The sequence below is a fragment of the Mesoplodon bidens genome, assembly GCF_964165515.1.
Source record: "Mesoplodon bidens genome assembly, chromosome: 13".
NCBI lineage: Eukaryota > Metazoa > Chordata > Mammalia > Artiodactyla > Ziphiidae > Mesoplodon > Mesoplodon bidens.
This window is the reverse complement of record NC_138169.1, coordinates 38661815-38686631: the sequence shown is the minus strand read 5'-3', so window position 1 is coordinate 38686631 and position 24817 is coordinate 38661815. Positions and strand designations below refer to the sequence as shown.

General features: G+C 37.6%; 2 protein-coding genes across 5 annotated transcripts in view; one reads left to right on the top strand and one right to left on the bottom strand.

Moving 5' to 3' along the window:
* ESCO1 (establishment of sister chromatid cohesion N-acetyltransferase 1) overlaps positions 1-16165 on the top strand; it is a 68907-nt gene extending 52742 nt beyond the window's left edge. For 2 of the 3 annotated variants that reach the window (XM_081252049.1, XM_081252050.1), the window contains exons 9-12: positions 2031-2120; positions 4649-4792; positions 7439-7626; positions 13639-16165. In XM_081252049.1, coding sequence (XP_081108175.1) covers positions 2031-2120; positions 4649-4792; positions 7439-7626; positions 13639-13786 — 570 coding nt within the window. In that variant the 3' untranslated portion in view covers positions 13787-16165. Of the gene's footprint in view, positions 1-1356; positions 1481-2030; positions 2121-4648; positions 4793-7438; positions 7627-13638 lie in introns of those variants that run through there. The other variant, XR_014017286.1, reaches the window with a different exon arrangement.
* Positions 16166-19851: 3686 nt separating this feature from the next.
* GREB1L (GREB1 like retinoic acid receptor coactivator) overlaps positions 19852-24817 on the bottom strand; it is a 258611-nt gene continuing 253645 nt past the window's right edge. For both annotated transcript variants that reach the window (XM_081252044.1, XM_081252045.1), the window contains exons 31-34: positions 24465-24606; positions 23423-23623; positions 22854-22992; positions 19852-21636 (exon numbers count right to left, since the gene is read on the bottom strand). In XM_081252044.1, coding sequence (XP_081108170.1) covers positions 21473-21636; positions 22854-22992; positions 23423-23623; positions 24465-24606 — 646 coding nt within the window. In that variant the 3' untranslated portion in view covers positions 19852-21472. The remainder of the gene's footprint in view (positions 21637-22853; positions 22993-23422; positions 23624-24464; positions 24607-24817) is intronic.

The window sequence follows — 24817 nt, the reverse complement described above, 5'->3', positions numbered from 1 at the left end:
TTACTAAGAGTTACGGAGTGGCTACTCTCTGTGAGGTATCATCTCTTAAATGCAGTGCTCTAAACTCCTAAGTAATGTATGTGATGACAGCTATTTTATCCATAGCCTAGGTCAGGAAACAGAATGAGAGTTCCATTGATTTGCCCAAGACCATATAGCTAGTAACTACCAAGAAATGGGATTTAAACCCTGAACTTTTATTCCAGAACTCTTAAAAAGTTTTCACTTAAATATGCTGTCTTCATGAACATTAGAAACCTAGGCAGTAATAACTCTGCCCTTTGCAATTCCTGCTGCTTATACATGTACATGAAAAAACAATCATATTTAAAACATTTTAAAAAATTTAAATGTATCAAATCCAATTGTGATAACATTTCCTGCATGAACATGCAAGTCTCAACTTGTATCAAGAGGAAGTTTTGTACTAAAAAGTCAGTAAAGCAAAATAATTTATCTAGTGCCTACGGTGCAATATAATGACGTTAGACCAGTATTGTTATTTTTAAAGACAGTAGGAGAATAGCTTATCAAATTATCTTTAGGTAATTCAGTTCAGGACGTATGACGTTGTTGTAAGTTGGGGTTACTTAAATTCTAGCTTTTCATTGAATTTGTCGTTTAGTTTTTAAAATGAAAAGTCTCCATTTTCATTTTATGTGAAACAGATTTATTTTTAAAACTTTTCCCGAAAATAACATATTAATGTAAATTTGTTTTTAAAGAGGGTGATATCTTTTATTCCTTTTAAAAGCATTTTACCTATATTCAAATCTGGATATGATTCAGATTTCGTTTCTAGTTTGAAAAAATGACTTCTGTGACTATTGTTTCTGCTCCTTTTTTCTTCTCAAATCTTGGGAACGCATTACCATCATAATTATAGTCTGAATTTTACTTTACCTTTGGGTGCTCTATTTTTTAAACAAATTCTGATTTTAAATACTTTAATCCAAATTGTGATTTATACCAAGTTTATTTCTAGACTTTTTGTCCCCAGCTAAGATCCTGCCCTCTCCCAAAAAGACCATTCTGGATTATTTAAGAAAATCAACCTCCTCTCAGACTTGCCATAGTATTTTAAAAAATATAGTTGCCTTTTTCTTGGTTTCATTGAGCTTTAATATTCTCAAACAAATCTCAGAAAGAAGATGCTGGTTTTCTTTAATAGAAGTACATATTGCTTCTTGAAAGGCATTTTTATTTAAAGTTGGTTGGGTAAGACAAATGGAACAACCAGTTAAGCTCATTCCTTCTGTACTTATTTTTAACTTCAAAGCTCCTAGTTTTAACCTCTGGTTCAGTCCCATCTTACTAGATTTAAGTGGCTTTTGTTTTGTTTTTTTTTTCATGCAGGTTCTGCTCATTAATCACCACGAGTGTGGATCTGAAGAAGAGTTTATTACCTCTCTTTTTTTGAGTATGTTTAACTTCAGATACACACAACGTAGCCTCTCCTTCCCTATTAGATTCTTAGAAGGTAGTTATATTTTTATAGTATCCTTCTTGTGACTTTGATAGTTGTGATCAATAAGAATAAAAACTATTCCTTACATATTGGGCTACTGCATGCAAATCAGTTCATTTAAAACCTCCTGGAGGTCTTTGGCATGCCAGACATAAAACCATGAGTGTTTGTTTGTGGAGGTAACGATGTTCCAAAGAAATTTAAGACTTTAATTCTCTTATCAAGAAACTGGGTGAGTTATCCTTTAGGTTCTGGGAATCACTGACCTTAAGGGGCTTGCTTCTGGTGTGTGGTTTTCAAAATTAATTTAAAATGGGAAATGATAAATTAGAAATGCTATTGTGGTATTAGATCTCTGAATGAATAGTAGAGAGAAATTAGCTTGTATTATACCTATTATACAAATTACCTGATTTATCATGTCTTATTAAATATTAACGAACATATACTTTTCCATGTCTGTAATTTTTAGACGCATTGATATATTTTTCTTATTGTACATGAATATGATGTATGAAATGTGATAAATAAAATTAATTCTTTTTTTTATATATATGTCTAGGGTTGGAAAAAAGAAAGAATTCTAGCTGAATATCCTGATGGCAGGATAATAATGGTTCTTCCTGAAGACCCAAAGTATGCCCTGAAAAAGGTAAATTTCCAGTGAAATTTCACACAGAATGAATAGTATAATTTTGCAGCTACTTTTAAGAGTATAATGTATTGCTGGCAGAACACATTTAAAAACCAATTCTGAAAACAAGAAATAAGCATTTAGTCACGACCCAACTGAAAAATTATGCTTTAACTTTGTAGTGTATCTAGCATAAGTGAAATGAATTTTTAGTGGATTGATTGATTACTGTCTCATATTACCAGTAATTTGAGTGATGGTATGAAGGCATAGTAATGAATAATGCCACATAAATGATTCCAAGAATCAAAATTAAAATAAAAATCTGAATCATAATTTATAAAATTAAAATTAATAAATGTCATTTTATTCTGAGTAAATTTCTAAATAAAAGCTTATTGCAGAAGGGGATCTAGTAGTAGGTCATAGTTATCCTTAAGTTAAACATGAAGTAATTGTAATGTTAAGGTACAAAATAAGATATATTCTGATTTATAAATGTAATGGAGAAAACTTAAAATCCTCTTATCTAGGGTGAGCCAAGTTATAGTCCAATTTAGGGTTCAGAGAAATGAACCAGAGAGATAATGAAGTCTGGAACCATTTTATTATATAGAGTACCCTAAATATCAGGAGACCATAGGACAAACTTATTTTTAATGAATATATTAATTACATTTTCAAATAATATACTCAAAATGTTTTTCCTCCAGATGCTTTTTCAGAAGTACACCTCATAATGTAAAGCAATGGGTCTGATTGTTTATCTGAAAAACTTAATTAAACTAGAGTGTTTTCAACATATCTAGAAACACAAGGAAAGTAGTTTATTTACTTTTCTCAGGTTAATAGTTGGACCTCTTTAAATTTAGGAATACTTCACCTGAAAGGAAGGTTGAAGAAAAACACTTTGAACCTGTTATTTGAAAATATAGCTAACATTGCACTTACAGATCCTTGAACAACGGTTGGGGGAGGCAGTGTTAATCTACATATAATTCGGTGTGCTAGGTTCCTCTGTATCTTCGGATTCAACCAACCACGGACCATGTAGTACTGAAGTATTTACTACTGAAAAATATCCATGTAAAAGTGGACCCATCCTTTTCAAACCTGTGGTGTTCAAGGATCATTTGTATAAGTTTATCCTGTGGTTCCTGACTTTTCAGGTACCCTGAATATATAACTGAACAATCACTGATACTCAAATAAGCCCCCATGTTACCACTGCTGCACAGTATAGACAGTAGTAGTTAGAATGGCGCATAAACCTGTCTTGTATTTGAAACATTGATCCTTGCACAGAAACAAATACTTGTTGAATTAATGTTGGATTAGTAGCTGACTAAATGAAAATTAAATTATGGAATTTTTGGAATTCCAACTGTTATCATTTGGAAATGCACAGTGGGTACTTCGCTTTAACTGCATGTGGCATCCAGACATTTCTTACCAAGACTCCACAGGAAATTCTAATTTCCTCATTTTCATTTCTCAGGACAGACTCTTAGTAACCTACAATTCAGTATGTTAATGGTTAGTAACCCATAATAGGTTAAAAATTAAAATCTAAGGAATTGTGAGTCATTTGCCTTTAGGAACTGAGTCAGGTATTGTGGGATATTGTTCTAGGATTAGGAGGACTTGAGTTTTCATCATTGAATAAGGGATGTATTACATGGTATTCTGCATGTAAGAGGTGTGAGTACTTAACCCTCTTAGGTGTTATTTGCATTTTAAACTTAGTGTCACAAATGAATGTTTATTGGACTGAATATTTGCAGATTATTTTTTAACTGGGGAAGGAACTAATGTTTGTGTGCCTACAAAAATCTTGACTTTGAGAACCTATAAAAGTTTGAGCTTATCATACTTGACCTTGACCACAATTCTAGGAGGTAACAGAAAGAAGCAGTTTGATGCCATATTAACATTATAGGTTCAAATCCCAGAAATCCCAGCTCTTTGGTTCTAGGTGTCCCATATCTGACATGGGAAAGTTACTTTTGAATTTTATTTCTTCCATATGCAAAAGAAACTATAAGCCTCTAAGAGGTGTTGGATTTAAATGAGATAATATTGATAAAGTGCTTTGCATAATGTCTGGCCTATAAATGGTTGATAAGGAGTAAACATTTATGTCTGTCCTCTGTGTTCACCTGCATTTTACTGATGAGAGTACTCATTAAGCCTTGCGAAGAAGAAAAGTGTGTCTTGCCTGGCGAAGATTCCAGTGAAGTTCTCTCCAGTACTCAAACCCATGATCCTTCTAATGGGAAGTCTCTGTTCTTATTACCTATTGTAGGAGCTCTCACTGCTGTTGTTCCCAGACTGCTGGGCTTGACATTACTCTCCATTCTTTCCTCCTTTTGCAAATTGGTCCACAGGGCTTGAAAAACATTTATTGGTCAGGACAGTCATTCAGAAGCACTCTTCAGAGGATATCCTGCTTGGAATAATATACTCAATTTATTGAACTGAAATAGTATATTTTTACATATATAAAATGCTTTGTTGTTAAAAAATTATTGTTCTTTATTTGGCAGGTTGACGAGATTAGAGAGATGGTTGATAATGATTTAGGTTTCCAGCAGGCTCCACTAATGTGCTATTCCAGAACAAAAACACTTCTCTTTATTTCTAATGACAAAAAAGTAGTTGGTTGCCTAATTGCAGAACATATCCAATGGGTAAGTGATTTTTAAAGAGTGTTCGTATGTAGTATGGTGTTTAAAGAGTTACAGGAATAACATAATCCTGGTAAATTTTTCAGCATTTTATGTAAGGAAGAGTATGAATGCAAGAATTCCTGTGTGTAATTCTTTACTACAGTGGAGTTGTATCTTGCATGGGAATTAGTTTCTCAAGTCAGTATAAAGTATAAGAGAAAAATTCTATAAATCAAAAGTACTATTAAATTTTGTTCGGGAAGTTTCCTTTTGGCTGCTAACGTAATGTCTGTCTCAGTCCCTTCAGCACTGGAATAAATCAAGGGTTGGCAAATTACAGCCTGAAGGCAAAATCCAACCTGTTTTTTATAAAGTTTTATTGTAGCACAGCCATGTCCATTTGCTTACATATTGTCTGTGGCTGCTTTCACACTACAAAGACTGAGTTGAATAGTTGCAACAGAGACCAGGTATGCTGCAAAGCCTAAAATACTTATTGCCTGGCCCTTTATGAAAAGTTGCACACTCCTGCAGTGGATCAGCACTTCTTTGGTTGAGCTCTAGATGAGGACTTGGCTTGTATTTAAGAGCCAAATTGTGCAAAAAAACAAACAATGGTATCTTTTAGTTGCCTGCAAGTGTATGCTTCATCATAAAATTTTCTAATAAAGTACAAAGTCGAAACAAATCTGCATGAGTTAATTTCCATATGTTAAGCTACATTTAAAAAATTCAACCTGAAATTGTGTAGTTTATGAATCTTGCTGTTTGTAATTACAAATTTGATTTAAATAAATAGCTGACAAAGTGGTTTGGATATACAAATTTGATATAAAATGACTAACTCATAGAAGCTTGCCATACTGTAATTGAGTTAATTTTTGCATAGTACAAATCGTGTGGGTTTATTTTTTCTTTGCAGTGGATTTATTCTTTGCTTTATCATTTATCCACTTGATAGGTCCCTGAGTCTTGATTGTCCCACTTTTAAGAGATATCAACAATGTCATGCTTGATTTTCCTGAATGCCAAAGTGCTTTCAGTGTGTATTGAATAACTGTTGTGTGTTTAAGAATTGTCCTTAGCAACTCACCTCCCTTAATTTCACTCCAACTAGCATGATTTATTACTCCCGAGGAGGGTTAATAGTAAGATACCGACTTGAGGGAAGTATCAGTTTTTAGACAAAATTGATGATTGAAACAAATGAAGATGAGGGAAATTAAATATTTGAAGTCAGATTTGTACAGAGTGACAAAGATTTGCAAATTTTATGATAGAGCATTCTTACATCTGTTTGGCAAATGACTAAGCATTAAAAGAAATTGCAGACATCTGTCTTGTTTTTGACTGTTTCTTTCTTACGGTGTTTTTTATGTGGTTGTTGTACACAATGAATGTTCTTTAGTAAAACCCTTGTAGTTTTCTGGGTTGTTCTTTTTTTTTTTTTGGCTGCGCTGCGTGGCTTGCGGGAGCTCAGGTCCCTGACCAGGGATTGAATCGGCCACGGCAGTGAAAACACTGAGTCCTAACCACTAGATATCAGGGAACTCCCCACCCTTGTGTTTTTTAAATTTTTATTCTACCTAGTTCCAAAAATGACTTGTAGCAGTGTTTAGATTAGAACATAGTTGTGTAATATTTGCTTGTTTGTTCTTTGTTAACTCTCAGTTGTGTTGTCTGATTGTTTTAACTTGTGTACCACATCCCATCAGAAGGCTAGCCATGTCCCTTTTTGGCCACTAGACTGGCAGAAGAGATCTATGTTTTCTTAGAGTATTTATTTATTTTTTAGAGGTAGGAGTGTAGGGAAAGGACCTTTTTTTTTTTTTTTTTTTTTTATGCAGTACGCGGGCCTCTCACTGTCGCGGCCTCTCCCGTTGCGGAGCACAGGCTCCGGACGCGCAGGCTCAGCGGCCATGGCTCACGGGCCCAGCCGCTCTGCGGCATGTGGGATCTTCCCGGACCGGGGCACGAACCTGTATCCCCTGCATCGGCAGGCGGACTCCCAACCACTGAGCCACCAGGGAAGCCCGGGAAAGGACCTTTTTAACTCTTGATTCCTCTGCCATCTCTCATCCTAGTTCCTGCACAGCTGTGAACCCTAGAACTATGGCAGCACGCCCAGAAACAGTTGCGACTGCCGAGTTTTTAACATGTCCTTTTGCTGGTCCTAGGATATGGGAGGTAGAGAAAATTAGCATTCAGTTCCTATTACGTGCCAGCCGTGATGGCAGGCTGCTTTGTATATATTTCCTTATTTAATCTCAGCAATTCTCTGAAGGAGGTGGTGGAGAGTTCCAATTTATTGGTAAGGAACCCAGAGCATAATTAAGTAACTTTATCTCATGGTCACATAACTAGTGATTTAGAACAGAACGTAGATCCAGGTCTGTTTATTTCTTAAAATGAGGGTGAAAGCGTAAGTGGTTCCCATAGTTTGTTAAGAAGCCAGACAAAAGTAGTGACCTCCTCACTAAGGTAAGTACTAGGCAGTTGCTTAATAATATTCCCACTTTAAAATTCTTGCCCCTCCAACAACGTCTGTGTGTATAATGGAGTCACTTGCCGTGCAGCAGAGACTGGCACAACAGTGTAAATCAACTATACTCCAATAAAAATAAATAAATAAAGTTTTAAAATGTCCCCCTATTTTGCTACATATAGGGCTACAGAGTTATAGAAGAAAAACTTCCAGTTATCAGGTCAGAAGAAGAAAAAGTCAGATTTGAAAGGCAAAAAGCCTGGTGCTGCTCAACATTGCCAGAGCCTGCAATCTGTGGGATCAGCCGCATATGGGTGTTCAGCATGATGCGTCGGAAGAAAATTGCTTCTCGCATGATTGAATGCCTGAGGTAACTAAAATGTAATTCTTCAAGTCATTTTCCGTAGTTTAGGATTTAAGCAGAGTTTTATATAAAGAATGGCATTTAGTTAATCTTAAATGTGTAACTTTTATTTATATTAATTTAAAATCTGCATTAAGATTGTCAGTATGTTGAATCTGTGAGTGCTTTTTATGTGAAGTTAACCTGAGGGGGAAGAAAGCACTATGGGTTAAGTATTATTAAACCATTTTAACTTTTTAAATTTGCATCTATGATATCAGGCCAAAATAACCCACTTATTTCAAATTGTGTTCAATATTAGAGAATTTTAAAGATAACCAAAGAAGTATGGGAAATTTCTTGGGAGTTTAGCTTTTGGGAAAATTTGTCTTAATTTAAGAATAGTATTTGTAAATAATCTAAATCTCTAATAGTTTTTCTTCTGGCTTTTATTGCTTGATTTTTAATCAGAGGTATAGAGGAGAAGATTCAGAAAATTACATGTTTTTTGCTCTTTAAAGCATCTTTGCTAAAGGATTAATGAAAGAGGTTTAAATTAATCATGCAAATGAGGTTTTTTAGGTTGTTCTACCTATCTACTACTACTTATAGGTATAGCTTTCAAAATAATCCATTACTGTTATCAGTGAGATCCTAAGACTCTGAAGTCTCTTAGAGCCTTACTGTGTTTCAGGTCTCTCTCCCTTATTTTTGTTTTATCAATGAGTAGTGATCCAGAAGGGCTTAGATCTACTACCCTTCTCTTGACAAGAGGCAGGTCTATTTTTAGCTCTTTCAGAACTAAACCTGGAAAATGCAGCTGATTAAATAATTGTCCTAAATGAGGGTATTGTCCCTCCTTTAAATCTTGTAAAACTTAGGTCTTGTCAAAACCATAAGATGGTTCTAGTTTATAAAAACATAAAACATTGTAGTCATTGTGTTTGTTCTGTGTCATACTGAGACTGCCACTCTAAGCTTCCTGTTAAAACCATAGAGGTTTCTAACTTTTTTCATTTATTGTTCCTTTATGTACCCATCTCACCTTGTTACAATTAAAATATGAAAATTCTACTAATAGTCTATATCCTGGCAAAATTTAAAACATTTAAAAATAACAGCTTTATTGAGATATAATTACATAGCACAAAATTTATCTTGTTTTTAATTAACCATTTTTTCTTCCAGTTTTATTGAATTATGATTGACATACAACACTGTATAAGTTTAAGGTATACAACAAATGATTTGGCTTACATACATCATGACATGATTATCGTGATAAGTGCAGTGAACATCCATCATCTCATATAGATAAAAAATTAAAGAAATAGAAAAATTTTTTTCCTTGTGATGAGAACTCTTAGGATTTACTCTCTTAACAACTTTGATATATAACACACAGCAGTGCTAATTATGTTTATCATGTTATACATTACCTCCCTAGTACTTATTTATCTTATAACCGGGAAGTTTATACCTTTAGACTGCCTTCACCGAATACCCCCCTCCCCAAATCCCCACCTCTTGTAACCATAAATCTGATCTCTTTTTGAGTTTGTTTATTTGAAGTATAATTGACCTACAACACTATGTTAGTTCCTGTTATACAACAGTGTTTCCGTATTTCTATACATTTCAAGATGGTCACCACAGTAAGTCTAGATACAGATATGTCACCATACAAAGATATTACGTAGTTATTGACTATATTCTCCATACTGTGCGTTTCATACCATTGACTCATTTATCTTACAACTGGAAGTTTGTGCCTCTTAATCTCCTGCACCTATTTCTCCCTCCACCTGCTTCCACCCTCCCCTTCCCTCTGGCAACCACCTGTTTGTTCTGTGTATCTATAATTGTGTTTCTGTTTTATGTTTGTTCATTTGTTTTGCATCTTAGATTCCACATATAAGTGAAATTATACAGCATTTTTCTTTCTTTAACTTATTTCACCCTCTAGGTCCATCCGCGTTGTTATAAATGGCAAGATTTCGTTCTTTTTTGTGGCTGAGTAATATTCCGTTGTGTGTGTGTTTGTGTCTGTGTGTATGTCTCTGGTTGTGCGAATACACACAACATCTTCTTTATCCATTTATCTCTTGATGGGCATTTAGGTTGCTTTCATATCTTGTCTATTGTAAATAATGCTACAATGAACACAGAGGTGCATATATTTTTTCTAATGTGTATTTTTTTTCCTTTGGGTAAGTACTCAGGAGTGGAATTTATATGGTCATATATGGGTCATATATGGTAGTTCTATTTTTAATTTTTTTGAGGACTCTCCATACTGTTTTCCATAGTGGCTGCACCAGTTTACATTTCTACCAGCTGTGCATGAGTGTTCCCTTTTCTCCACATCCTCACCAACACTTGATATTTGTTGTCTTTTTGAAATAGCCATTTTGACAGGTGTGAGGTGATAATACCTCATTGTTGTTTTGATTTGCATTTCCCTGATGATTAGTGATGTTGGACATCTTTCCATGTGCCTTTTGGCCCTCTTTTTGTCTTCCTTGGGAAAATGCCTTTGCAGATTCTCTGCCCATGTTTTAATCAGGTTTGTTTTTTTTTTTTTTTGATGTTGAGTTGTATGAGTTCTCTGTATATTTTGGGTATTAACTCCTTACTGGATATATCATTTGCAAATATCCTCTCCCATTCAGTAGGTGGCCTTTTTGGTCATCTTTTTAAAGTGACATTCCACTGGGTTTTAGTATATTTAGAAGGCTGTGTAACCATCACCACTGTCTAATTCTAAGGTATTTCCTTCAGTCTCCCCAAAACCTGATACCCAATTTCCCCATTTCCTTCTCCCCCAGCTTCTGGCAACCAATAATCTACTTTTGTCTCAACAGATTTGCCTATTCTGAACTGTATTTTTTTTAATGTATGTTTATTTATTTAGCTGCATCAGGTCTTTGTTGTGGCATGTGGGATCTTCATTGCAGCATGTGGGATTTTTCGTTGTGGCGCATGTTGTGGCATGGGGGCTCTTCGTTGTGGCATGGGGGCTCTTCGTTGTGGCATGGGCTTCTCTCTAGTTGTGGCGTGTGGGTTTTCTCTTCTCTAGTTGTGGCGCAGGCTCCAGAGTGCGTGGCGTGCAGGCTCTCTCGTTGAGGAGCGCGAGCTCAGTAGTTGTGGCGTGCGGGCTTTGTTGCCCCGCAGCATGTGGGATCTTAGTTCCCTGACCACGGATCGAACCCACATCCCTTGCATTGGCAGGCGGATCCTTAACCATTGTGCCGCCAGGGAAAGCTGTGTATTTTTTTTTTTAGGATTTTTTTTTATTATGTGTAACACAGTTATTTAAGTCAATAAATTTTTAAGGAATTTCACATGTTCTGATTCTTTCCACTGCCAGTCACCTTAGTTCCTCCAAACTCATAATCTTCAAGATAAAATAGCCCTTTCAAAAAGAAGTTATCATGTGAGTCAGCCCACAATTCTTTTAGTTAGGCTTCTTTGATCTCCAGTGAAATATGGACACACTTCAAAATTCCCCACCTGTAATCTTTGGGATCCAATTTCCTCTCAAGCAATTTACTTTAGGACCATGTTTAGGGTCAGGAGATGGATCTGCCTGGTTCTGAATTTGACACCCTCTAAAAATGTATTAGGTTCAAATCATATTCACTCCTAAGCCATCACACCCTAGAACAGTACAGATCATTGGGATATGCCAATACCTTTTTTTTTTTTTTTTTTTTGCGTTACGCGGGCCTCTCACTGTTGTGGCCACTCCCCCTGCGGAGCGCAGGCTCCGGACGCACAGGCTCAGCGGCCATGGCTCACGGGCCCAGCCGCTCCGCGGCACGTGGGATCCTCCCGGACCGGGGCACGAACCCGCGTCCCCTGCATCGGCAGGCGGACTCCCAACCACTGCGCCACCAGGGAAGCCCTGCCAATACCTTTTTAAATTATCCAGACACTCTGTTCAAGATAAAAGCCTAAAAAAGAAGCCATCTTTGTTTCATGTCAACGTTAAAATTAGAGTACTAAATCAATACAGCTGATAATTTAAAAGCTTAAGATATGAGGAAAATTATCAGCTCTTAGTCCTGGAAGCAATCTTTATGTTTATCAATACACCCCCATCACTTGACTCTCTTAGTATCATGTTCCTTCTTATCTGTATCAAAACTCATACTGAACAATGAGTTCTGGGTTACAAAAGAGGATTTATTTTTGCACCTCTCTAGAAGTAGGCTGTGTATTTTTATTTCTCTTGGTAAATAGAGAAATACTTGCATATGTATATTTCTTTTGGTACATACGTAGGAGAATTGGGCCATACAGTAACCGTATAACATTTTGAGGATCTGCTGAACTATTTTGCAAAGTGGCTGCACTGTTTTACAACTCCATGAGCAATGTTACAAGGGTTCTAATTTCTCCTCATTCTCACCAACACTTGTTATTATCTGTCTTTTTAGCCATCCTAGTGGGTATGAAGTGGTATTTCATTGTGGTTTTTGATTTACATTTCCCTAATAGGTAATGATGTTTATTGGCCATTTATATATATCTTCAGAGAAATGCCTATTCAATCAATCCTATGTCCATTTTTAAATCGGTTCATTTGTCTTTCTCTTGTTGAGTTGTAATAGTTCTTTATATATTCTGGAGATGAGTCCCTTATCAGATATATGATATGCAAATATTTTCTACCATTTTATGATTGTCCTTTCATCTTCTTAGTATTCTTTGAAGCACAGAAGTTTTGAATTTTGAACTCCAAATTATATATCTTTTTTTCTTGTCACATATCTAAGAAACAATATCCTCATCCAAGGCCACAAAGATTTGGGCCTGTATTTTCTTTCAGGAGTTTATAATTTTAGTTCTTATATTTAGGTCTTTAATCCATTTTAAGTAAATTTTTGTGTATGATGTGAGGTAGGATCCAACTTCATTCTTTTCATTGTGGATATCCAATTGTTCCAGCACCATTTATTAAAGAGACTTTTCTTTCCCATTGAATGGTCTTGCCACCTTTGTCAAAACTGATTGATCATAAACGTGAGGGTTTTTGTCTGGACTCAGTTCTGTTGCATTGGTCTCTTACGACAGCAGCCCACTGTCTGGAATACTGTAGATTCGTTGTAAGTTGTGAAATCAGGAAATGTGAGTTCTATAAATTTGTTCTTTTTTAAGATTCTTTTCACTATTCAGTGTCTCTTGCATTTTCATATGAATTCTAGGACCAGCTTGTTAATTTTCACAGAGAAGCCCAGTATAGATCAATTTGGAGAGTAATGCTGTTTTAGCAATATTAAGTCTTCTGATTCATAAACATGGGATGTCTTTCTGTTTACTTAAGTAGCCCTTAATTTCTTTCCACAATGCTCTATAGTTATCATTTTTTAGGTCTTGCGTGTCTCTAAATTTAATCCTAAGTATTTACTCTTTCAGTGTTATTGCAAATGGACTTGTTTTCTAAATTTCATTTTGAATTGTTCATTGCAAGTGTATAGAAATACAGTTAATTTTTTAATATCGATCTTACATCCTACAAACTTGCTGAACTCATTCTTTATTAGATCTAATAGTTATTTTGTGAATTCCAGAGGATTTTTGTATATAAAAGATCATATCATCTGTAAAAAGAGATAATTTTACTTCTTCCTTTCCAACGTGGTTGCTTCTTATTTCTTTTGCTTGTCTAATTGTCCTGTTTTAATAGAAGAGGTGTGAGCAGACGTAGCCTTATTACCCTGTTCCTGATCTCTGAGGAACAGTTTTCAGTCTTTTTTTTACCATTAACTTTGATGCCTTTTGATGCTCTTTATCAGGTTGAGGAAGTTCCTCCTATTTAGAGTTGTTGGAGTATTTTTATCGTGAAAAGGTGTTGGGTAAATGTTTTTAAAACTATGATTGCTTTTATAAGACAGTTATTTTTAAGTTTCTAGAATATACAGCATTACCTAAAAAGTCTTTATTCAAATTTTATTTGACAGGTTTTTCCAATTTTAATGATTTAAAATAATATACTTTTTTTTTTTACCCTTCTACTTCCCCCCCTTTTAATAGGAGTAACTTTATATATGGCTCATACTTGAGTAAAGAAGAAATTGCTTTCTCAGATCCTACTCCTGATGGAAAACTGTTTGCAACACAGTACTGTGGCACTGGTCAGTTTCTGGTATATAATTTTATTAATGGACAAAATAACACCTAAAATAAATTCATGCCTGCAGTCCAGAAGACATCTACTGAAGAGAATGGATTGGTTGCTGACTTTAACCAGGAACTAGGGCCATTTTTATTACAATGAACTCAGGACTGGCAACAACTGTAAGGTTGTTCCATTTTCATAAAATTGGAAAAATGCAGTAATTGCTTATTGTTGTTTTGTTTTTTAAAGAAGATATTTTATTATCTTTTACAGAAATTTATGATTGATGTATTTTATCTATAGTTATTTAGACATGTTTACATGCAGCAGATAATTGTTCATAGTGGACTGAAACTAATGCAAGGACTATGGTCTCAGTGATAAGTATATTTTGAAGTTCTTAATTATGGAAATATACCAGTGTAGCTTGGTACTGTATTTTTTATATTGATCTGCTGATACCAGTTATAGTTTTAATGGTTGTATTTTCACAGAATGGAAACCGATGTTTTTGCATTATTCCTCAAGGAGGGTGTGATGTTACCTGTTTAGGAACTCAAAGCTAATTCTTAAAGGGTCTGGTATATAATTTAAAAGAATCCTCACAAAAAAGCAAAGCCGAACTTTTTCTTCCATTTCTCTCTTTCCGCTTCTTGACAGCAGCAAAAAGTGGAAGGTGGAAAGGAATTGAGGCTTTCCTTCTTGGAGAGCTGTAAGTGACTAGAATTAGAATGGTACCCTCTAGTTTATTTATTCTTTCATTCTGGTTTCACTTTTTAAAATAAATGGCAACTGGCACACTTCAGCTATTAACAATCCCAAAGAGATTTATAAAAAACCTGTGGAATAGTTGCAAGCTAAATATGGAGGACTTGGTATCTGCTTCGTTACTCCTCAGAAATACTACACTGGGTATATGCCCTCATTATTGGACTTCATTTTGATACTTGTCTATCCTTCATAGTGCCCTCTACTTTTAAAGGGTTTATATGTTGAAAAACTGCTGTGGCCTTTTATGACCTGTATATAATGTAGAATAAAATAATAAAATACTTGATAGCTTTTTCTAAGTGATAAATGTGATAAATGATGTATTATTATTGTGCTTTTTCAGGAAGTTTGTTAGTTTTGATACCTTGAAATAAGATTAAAACACTGGCTTCTTAAAAGGTAGTTTTCGGACTTCCCTGGTGACGCAGTGGTTGGGAGTCCGCCTGCCGATGCAGGGGACACGGGTTCGTGCCCCGGTCCGGGAAGATCCCACATGCCACGGGGCGGCTGGGCCCGTGAGCCATGGCCGCTGAGCCTGCGCGTCCGGACCCTGTGCTCCGCAACGGGAGAGGCCACAGCAGTGAGAGGCCTGCGTACAGCAAAAAAAAAAAAAAAAAAAAAAAAAAAAAGGTAGTTTTCACCAGTTTGCCATAGGGTAAGTATGTCAGTAACATCTCCAAAGACAAGATCCTAACATGAGAATTTTCTGCTCTTTCAAAGAAATAAAGAGCCATGGCCCAAGAATGAAGCACCACTGTGATTTAACATAGATTAATTTTATGAGCTGAAATTAAAACCAGCTAAAAATTAGGGCTTTTAAACTATGATTAACAGACAGGTATATATTTTATCACCCTTAGATGTGTGTTTTTAAAATTAATAGAGTGGTGTAAGGCTCTGTAGTCTTTATAGGGTGGAGTGGTAAGGCAGTGTAAATATTTCCCTCTGATTCATCATGATGGTCTAACTCTCAACACTGCTTTTCTCTTTGGGCTTGAGACTCTTCTAGTTATCCCTGGTCTCAACGTTTGCCTGACAGGGACTGTAATTTTTTAAAAACAGGATGAAATTTTCAGGTGTAGTGTAGACGTCCTAGTAACTGTTAATCTCATAATACAGGCACAATTTCCATAGAAGCAATAGTATGCTTCTTTGGGGAGCCAAACTTGGTGGTTTCAAGGGGACTTGGGAGTAAAGAGGCTGTATTTATTGGTTGATTTAAAGGTTACCATTACTAGGAAAATGGTTTCTTTTCATGTTTGTATTAAAGACACAGCCCCTCAAATAAGTTTTACAATCTAGCTATTTCTCTTAAGAACAGAATTACTAATAATATTTAACATTTGAATGTTTGCCATGTGTCATACCTTGTGTTTAGTGATGCATTATTTTATTTAATTATCATGACAACCCCATGAGGTAGAGTTTACAAGTGAGGAATCTAGAACTTAGACGATAATTAAGAGCTTACAGTAGCAGTCTTTGTGAAAGATGCTGAAAACGGAACTAAACCTACGATGTGTGGGTGAAGATGAGGAGACAGATGAACTCTGAGGAGATAAAAGTGAACAACTGATAGTTGATAACTGACCAGAGAAGGATCGTGACAGGAGAATCTAGGGTAATTTTCATTTGGGTAATTGACTGAGAAGGGCATACTGGAGAACTAGGTTGGCAAGATTAGATGGGGAAGGATGAGCTCGGTTTTGCTCACAATTTTAAGGTGGTTGCAGAATCTCCAAGTGGAAATATCTATTTGGTATATAACTGAACATGTAGATCTAGAGTTTGGGAAGAGTTTGAACTAAGCAAATTTATTTAGTTACTTGAAGGTTTAGAAGAGACCACCACCCTGAGGTTTATGAAATGAGAGGGTAGGAGAGAGTATTGAGGAACACCTGAGAATGCATGTGCAAGGGAAGAAGCATAAGAGAGTGGTAGAAACCAAGACTCAAAGAACGGTCGACACTGTCACACCAGTTGAAGGCTGAAGAGTGATGATAGAAGGACGGTCTCTCTGGAGTGGTGGAGGCGCTGGTGGACACAGTGAGTAAACACTAATGGCCACAGACATTGAAACAGGTTGATTCTGTAATTGCTGATTATATAAAGGTGCCTGTAAATTTTTTCTCAGCTACCCTTGAATAGTTGTTGGTCCATTATAAAAATGTCTAGTGTATGGACATTATAGGAACCACCAGTATAGACAGGAACCATGAGCTCTTAGGGGTTATGCCCTTGTCTGCATGGACATACAATGGTTTTATTTCATTTTGTAAGCATTATAAAAATCAGTATTTTACCAGTTCGTAACATGCAAGAGTGCATTTGGTATATCTACTAAAAGCATGTATCGTAAGAACAGTAAGTACAGTAGACATGCAGTGATATTTTAAACTTTTTTTTAAATTAATTAATTGTTTATTTTTGGCTGCGTTGGGTCTTCATTTCTGTGTGAGGGCTTTCTCTAGTTGTGGCAAGCGGGGGCCACTCTTCATCGCGGTGCGCGGGCCTCTCACTATCGCGGCCTCTCTTGTTGCGGAGCACAGGCTCCAGACGCGCAGGCTCAGTAGTTGTGGCTCACGGGCCCAGTTGCTCTGCAGCATGTGGGACCTTCCCAGACCAGGGCTCGAACCCGTGTCCCCTGCATTAGCAGGCAGATTCTCAACCACTGTGCCACCAGGGAAGCCCCACATGCAGTGATATTTTAATTGTTGCTTACTTTGCATGGCTGCCCAGCTAGGGTGTCTGGGTAGGAACACGGCCACATTCCTGCCTAGCTGTAGTTCATCAGCAGTTAAGATGGCTGAATTGATTTCTGGGATAGCAACTGCAGGCATACATATACCTTCTACCTGTTCTCATGGCTCTTGGGCCTTCTGGCAGATAAAGGGAAGATTCGGTCTTATAACAACAAAGAAGTAGTTAGAAAACTTTTTTTTCTTTCTTATTCCACCTGCTGTCATAATCACTGAAGCACAGTTGACCTTTGAACAACATGGGGGTTACCCCACACAGTTGAAAATCAGGTATAACTTTACAGTTGGCTCTTCATGTCAGCGGTTTGCACCTGTAGACTCAGCCAACCATGGATTGTGTAGTATCGTAGTACATGTTTTTTTGGAAAAAATTTGTGTATAAGTAGACCTATGCAGTTCAAGCCTGTGTTGAAGGGTCAACCGTAGATGCTTTCCTTAGCTTACTACTTGACAGTTAAGACATAAGGAACTTATAGTTTGAATGGCTGTTTCCTTGGCCTCAGAGGTTCTTCCTGAAGTCATCTTTAGTGACGATTTTTTTGTTTCCTTTTTGGGTTTTTGTTTTTTTCAGGGAAGCCAGTATTTCATTGTTTTATCAGTATTCTCTTAGGCTCAGAGGAAGCTTATGGGCCAGTCGCCATGACTGAAGGCAAGCCTGAGGAATGTTTGTTCCCTGGTGTTCAGCTGTACGTAGTTGAATACAAAGGTACAGCAGTCAGAGTTTCACAGCTGTTAGTCTTTCTAAGGCAGCGGCTTTGGAGCCTTGATCCTGAATCTGTCATCATACTTAAAATAGTTATTGCCCCTCCTGAGGTAACAGCCAGGGACCTCTGGCCCTGAAGAATGCTTTTATGGTTCTATATCAGTCTATTATTTTAGCACTCTTGATAATAATAGAACTGAAAGGCATTTCTTTCCCCCTGGAATAACAAGTTAACTCTCAAAAGTTGGTGAAATTAGAGTTTAGAAATAAATTGGAGAGTAACACCTTAGGGTTATACTGCACAGTTCTACCAACCCAAAGTCTGCTTCTCAGGACACGAGAGTATAGTTGCCATCTGTAAAATAAAAGATTGGGGATGTACCATGAATATTTCTAACATCTCTTTCATAATCATTTCTATATCTGTTATTCATAATTGTGGCACTCTGCACATGGGCATGGTATGTAGATACCTTATACGTGTGTATCTTCTTTGGATAAGCTACACATTTTCAGTGAACAAATATTTACTTTCTTGGACTGTTATGCCAGAAGAGTAGTATCTTAGAGTCATCCAACCTGTGACATGTGGACTTCTAGCCTTTCTTGGACATTGCCATAGTCAGCTCATTCCATTTTTGAACATTCCAGAACATGTAAAGAAAACAAACTTTCTCTTTGGGGGGGTGGGAGAGAATTTTAATACATTCACCAAATTAAAGGACAAGAACATACTGTAGACACAACTTAAGACAATTTAGAATCATAAACAAAATGTGAGGTAGACTGACTAGTGAAATTCACCAAATTTTGGTTAAGAAAATTTTACAGTAATAAAGTAACACAGGTGCCTCCTTTTCTAAAAATCACAAAAAGCATTTGCATAAATTACAGCCAAAAAAATTGAATACAACAATTCTCATTGTAATTTTAGTTTACATTCAGTATTAACCTGTGTGAACTGTCAATATGTGGCAAGGTTCAACAGGTCTATAGGTCAGTTATTATGCAGGCTTAGTGAACACATTCACACCACAATATTCTTAAGGGATGGCAAGGCTTGAAGTGGAACACACCAAGGTACGTATTAACCAATCATGGTGTCCTGTGCTTGTGCAATTTTATCCTTGCAGGAGAACGACCTAACATTCTCTAAAGAATTATACTGATAAGGTGATTTTAAAAGATCCAAACCTTAGCAAGATAGGCATTGAAAAGAATAGGCAGGTCAATTTGAATTCTCCATCATTGGGGTGATGGGCTTTTGGCTTTATTCTGGCATTTCTCTTCCCCAGAGTTAAATAGTATTTAAGAGATCATAATCATTTGATTTTTCAGAGTGCAGCCCTAACTAATATGGGGTCCCCTCAAGTAACTACTTTAAAAATTTTTCCTTAGACTATGAAGCCATAAAGCCTGAAGAAACCCTGAGAGGCCATCTGCCCCAGGTACAACTGTTTTAGAATTATTTCAAGTATTTTATTTGCCCTATATAGTAAATATTTTTGAAATATTGCACAAATAGTGGGTTTCTTGATATCGTCTGCATGAGGCCCTTTCAACAAAACAGGAACTGAAATACATTCATATCTAAATCAGCCTGCCTCAGAACGTACCTCTTTGCCAAAAATTCTGCTGTACTAAAATTGAGTATTTTTTTGGGCCTCCCTGGTGGCGCAGTGGTTGAGAGTCCGCCTGCCGATGCAGGGGATACGGGTTCGTGCCCCGGTCTGGGAGGATCCCATATGCCGCGGAGCGGCTGGGCCCGTGAGCCATGGCCGCTGGGCCTGCGCATCCGGAGCCTGTGCTCCGCAACGGGAGAGGCCACAACAGTGAGAGGCCCGCATACCGCAAAAAGAAAAAAAAAAAAAAAAAAAAAAAAAAAAAAAAAAATTGAGTATTTTTAAAGCATCTATAAGGCAGGTCCTCTTTCAAGGTCAGTTAAAAATGGAGTTTAAAGGAATTGTTCATTTCAAGAGACATTTAAAGCATCATAAGTAGCTACATTAAAACCAAGAGATCTGAAACCATTTTCAGATTAGTACATGCCATCTTTTCACTAGCTGTAAACTTCTTGTTATCACAAACTAATAAAGCTGGTCAGTTAACAGTATTTGTTCTAAGTAAATGCAGGCTTCAGGCCATAAATGACATCGATTCAAGTTAAAAATGGCCATTTAAAGTGGGAATAAAGTGGTACATATGGGCTAATGAGAAAAATGTCAAGAGATTGTTTAATGATGAGAAGTGGAGTAATTTAAGAGTAAACTTCCAATAGACCTAGTTTGTTCTAGAACATTTTCTAAAAATCTGTTTTTGATTAAAATACGTGGTAAAAAATCTGTAGAAACTTATGCCTCCTACTGTTGATACTGAACAGAGACCCCCCTGTTGATCTTAATGAGTCAGAGACTTACTGGCATCATCTTTAACACACGCGCACCCCACTGGTAGGATTAAGTAAAATAGCCTCTCTTTCTATGGCTCTGTTTCCCATTTCGGCAATTTCTGTGGTGTTGTCAGTATAAGGCAGCTAATATTCATTCAGTGTATCTTTTTAAAGGAAACTTTGCTTTAGTCTTTGAGAGGAAAGAAACTAGTTCCACTTCACACAGAAGCTAAGCCTGCCTGACATTTAGCTTTGCTGGTGCCAACTGCTAAATTCCAACCAAACAGGGTGGGTGTGGGGTGACTGCTGAAAGCTTCTGAATTGGCTCAACTACTGAATCAGGCTCTCCTTGTGCAAGATTAATCACTGTTCATATTCTCACAGGCGTGCTTAAGAGACTGAAAACAAAGAATGGATAAAGCAAAAGAACTTAAGCCAGGAGAAGCTACATGAATACACACAATGCCTGCTCTGCATTTACTAATTTGTTTGTTCAGTTTAAATAGTAAACTTTTAACTCCTGTGGAAATTTTGCCAAAAGTTTCAATACGTACAAGATTATACATCTTAAACTAACACTGCACAGAGAAAGACAAAGCTACTTTTTTTTTTTTAAATACAAATATCTTCTACATTCTATCATTTCAGACCCCTGAGTAATACTGTACCAAAGTACAGATCTGAAGAGAAACTGAGGGTTCAGGCCTCAAACGTTAATCTTCAATTAATTCCACACCAACGGTGTGCGTCTCACGTAACACATTCAGGCTAGCTAATGCTGAGAGTTTCCCCCCCGACACAGCATAGTAAAAAAAAGCAATGCAGACTCCCTGTGGCCTCTCCAAAGCATAATCCTCCTCAGCCTCCCGTGGGCAGACCACATCTTAAGTAATTGCATAACTACCTAGGGTGGAGTTAACCTGAATTTAAGTCCTGAAATTGGAACTGAAGGAGAGTGATGCCCCCCAAGGATCTAGGTCAGATTTGGGGGGTTCTTTGGAGAAGAGACAAATATGTTGCACTTGGCTCCACAGTGATTGTACTTTAAAGGAAAAAAAATCCCTAATAATCGTTACTGCCCCACCCCACCTAGGCATCCCTTTGCTGGTTTTGGTCTCTTCCAAAGCTCATACGTGACGTCCGGTAAGAAAGTAGAGGGGCTTGTCATCGGCGCTGTTAGCAGTTTGAAACTCGTCCCGGAGGCGGAACTGCCACTCATCCTCTAGCTCTAAGCGGACAATCGTTTGGCGTAAGGAACTCCGGTCTTGGCAGATGACACACAGAGTAGCACCTTCAAGAAGAAAGCAGAAGTGTGTCTTAGGCTCAGGGATTGAAATAAAGAATCTTACCACCTCTCTCATTATATCCCCTAAACTAGCACATGCGAGAACCAACATATAAAGTAACCTATCAGATTTGTTCATTGTACTATTTATTTTGAATAAAGTAGTTACTACAGATTCAAAAGTTTAAAAGAGTGTAAAGTAATAGCTCTCCTAACCACATCCCCCCTTCCCCTGTAGTAACCAGTGTTAAAACCCACGTCCTAAACGTTTCATGTGTCCCTGTAGAGCAGGTGTTCTCAACCTCGGCACTGGGGGCCGGACAGTTCTACTGTGGGAGCTGTCTTGTTCATGTAGGATGTTTAGCAGCGTCCTTGGCTTCTTCCCCCCGTGCCAGCAGCACCCCGCCCTGTGACAACGTAAGATGTCTCCAGATATTGTCGAGCATCCCCTGGGACGCTCCCTCCCACCCCCAACGCACATGCACAGCTCCATATGTATTTTACATACATAGAAGTAAATACAGTTTCTCCTGTTCTCATAAAAATGGTAGCACACTGTACACAGCATGATGAACCTTACTTTTCTTCACTGACCTCAGAGGTCATCTTGTCAGGATTATTTGTGATGCTTAATCTGCAGTTTGTTCTTAGGCAAATTTAACTTTGTATGGTGCATACTTATTGAAACGACTTTAGCTTCTATACCAGAATCATACCTCATTAACCTGATTTTTATTTTTTTTTTGTGATACGCGGGCCTCTCACTGCTGTGGCCTCTCCCGTTGCGGAGCACAGGCTCCGGACACGCAGGCTCAGCGGCCATGGCTCACAGGCCTAGCTGCTCCACGGCATGTGGGATCTTCCCGGACCGGGGCATGAACCCGTGTCCCCTGCATCAGCAGGCGGACTCTAAACCACTGCGCCACCAGGGAAGCCCAACCTGATTTTTATTAAAATTAGATTATATGAGAAGCATCACTTCTTGTATTGCATCATTCCTTTCTAAAATTACTAGTGGCAAACATTTAATATGGTCACAAACCTGGCTATATTTATCTGCATTTAGTCTTAACACTCCCCCATTTAAAAAATCAGTGGCCTGGTTTAAAAGATTTAATTTACTGGCAAAATGATTGTTAAAGTGCTCTTTTATATCTTTCCCACTGTATTTTGTCCAGTGGGAACTAATAGCATTCACGAGCAAGATGCTAAATTTGATTTACCTGTTAGAAACTTAAATTTCTTAAGAAGATCAGCACCTACAAAAGAGTCACAGAGGTACAAGAGGAGTCCACTGAAACACACCCCTTCACAGTTGACATTGCTGGAGTGGGGTCTGGAGCTGACGTAGCATATCGCCACCTGGAACCATCAAGCAGAAATAGCACAAGCATTTCAAAAGCAAGCAAAACCTCTGCATCTTCAGCTGAAAGAAGTAGCGCCTTCCCTTTTAGCTGCTCATCTCAGGGTCAGGTTAAAGGAGACACGTTCCGCACCCACCCCCGACCCGGCACGCGGGATCCTAGCTCCCCGACCAGGGATTGAACACGTCCCCTGCAGTGGAAGTGTAGAGTGCTAACCACTAGACCGCAGGGAATTCCCACTTTTTTTTAATTGAAACTTCAATGGGCTGGTTCGTTAAGCTTTGTACTCCTTTTTATTTTGTGTGTCAAGTTTTAACGTATTTAAAGCTTCTCTTCTTATTTCTCATAATAAAGGACAGTTATGAGAAATTAATAGAAGCAAAACAAGCCCCTCTATCTAATAAGAGTATCAGCCCCTTCCCCTTTACCTCTGGTCCAATGTTAAGGTAGCAGTCGATGGCCAACACGGGACTCTTGAAGTTGTGGATAGCTTTGGGGAAGAGTTTGTATGAGGCATGCTGAAGGAACTTCTCCAGGAGAAACTGTGCAGGGGCTGCCAGTAGTGTGTGTTCGCTGTCGGGAGCACAGACATACTGAAGGGGCAAGATGGGTGCTAAGCTCTCTGACACCTGAAATCAGAGCCAAGATGATCATGGGAAATGGGTCTGTCACTATGTGAAACTGGCAAGGAAAGCACTGCATTGCATCAGAACAATCTGCAAGTAATAGTAGCACAGAGACAGATATCAGGCTCAAATGTTAAGTCTGTCATTCTTGGGTTCTGAAATTTTTTTCCCTTGGAAATAGTGCAGTTAGATTTAACAATTTATACACAACAAGGGCAGGAGCAAATGCAAAAGTAGGCTTCTTTGAAAGTTAGTGCATTTAGCATGTACACTGTAAGAACCAACAGGAAGCCTTTTATAGCGCTGCTGGATGTGGATGGGTTAAATCTACAAAAAAAAAAAAAAAGCAAAGAGATTTCTAAGCTCCACTGGGGAGTCCACATACTAAAAATGATTAGATACCAGTAAATCTCTTAAACAGAAAAGGGTAGGCCCATGGAATTAACCCTTAACAGGTTTTGATGTGCCTTACTTTAAAAAAAAAAAAAGACTGGCAAAAGGACCATGCGAGCAGCTTGATGTACACTTCTTTTATGTGTTACATAAAGAATGTAAAAATGTTAACTTTGCCAGTTTAAGAATATAGAATACGTTTGAACCTAAAGCTTGGATGGAGTTAAGCCTTAAATCTAAAGAAAGGTAGTTTTGTTGAATTTTCAAAACTTATGTTTGGCTCTAGATGAGTCCTCAGTAAGGGAAACGAGTGCAGATTTGACATTAAGAACAGACTCCCTTGTGTTACTTTCCAATCAAGTGGCAAGTGCTTAATGCCAGTACCTGATAACAAAGATATTAATGAAAGATCATCTTATTTTCAAAAGTAGACTCAAGCTTGCAAACTTACCATGATCTTTGGTTTAATGATAAAGTCCCTTTGCCCTCCAACCTGAACATGTTTCTTCATGAGACTGAAGTTATTAAAGCGGCAGATGAGCAGGCCACTACTGTTCGTTCTCAGGTTAAAGTCAACATCTTCACAGAAATACCTAAATTATAATCACAACGATAGGTTTCCTTGACTACCTGTCACATCTCAACTATGATAGTTTCACACAGAGAAATGTGTGGCAGATATTGGGAGACAGCCTCAAACAAAATCAACCTTTCCCCCTCATGGAGCTGGCTCTCTTGACACTGGCCTGTGAACCTCTTGATTTGGGCATTAACAGCCACTAAGGGAGGAGGAAGTGAGGTGAC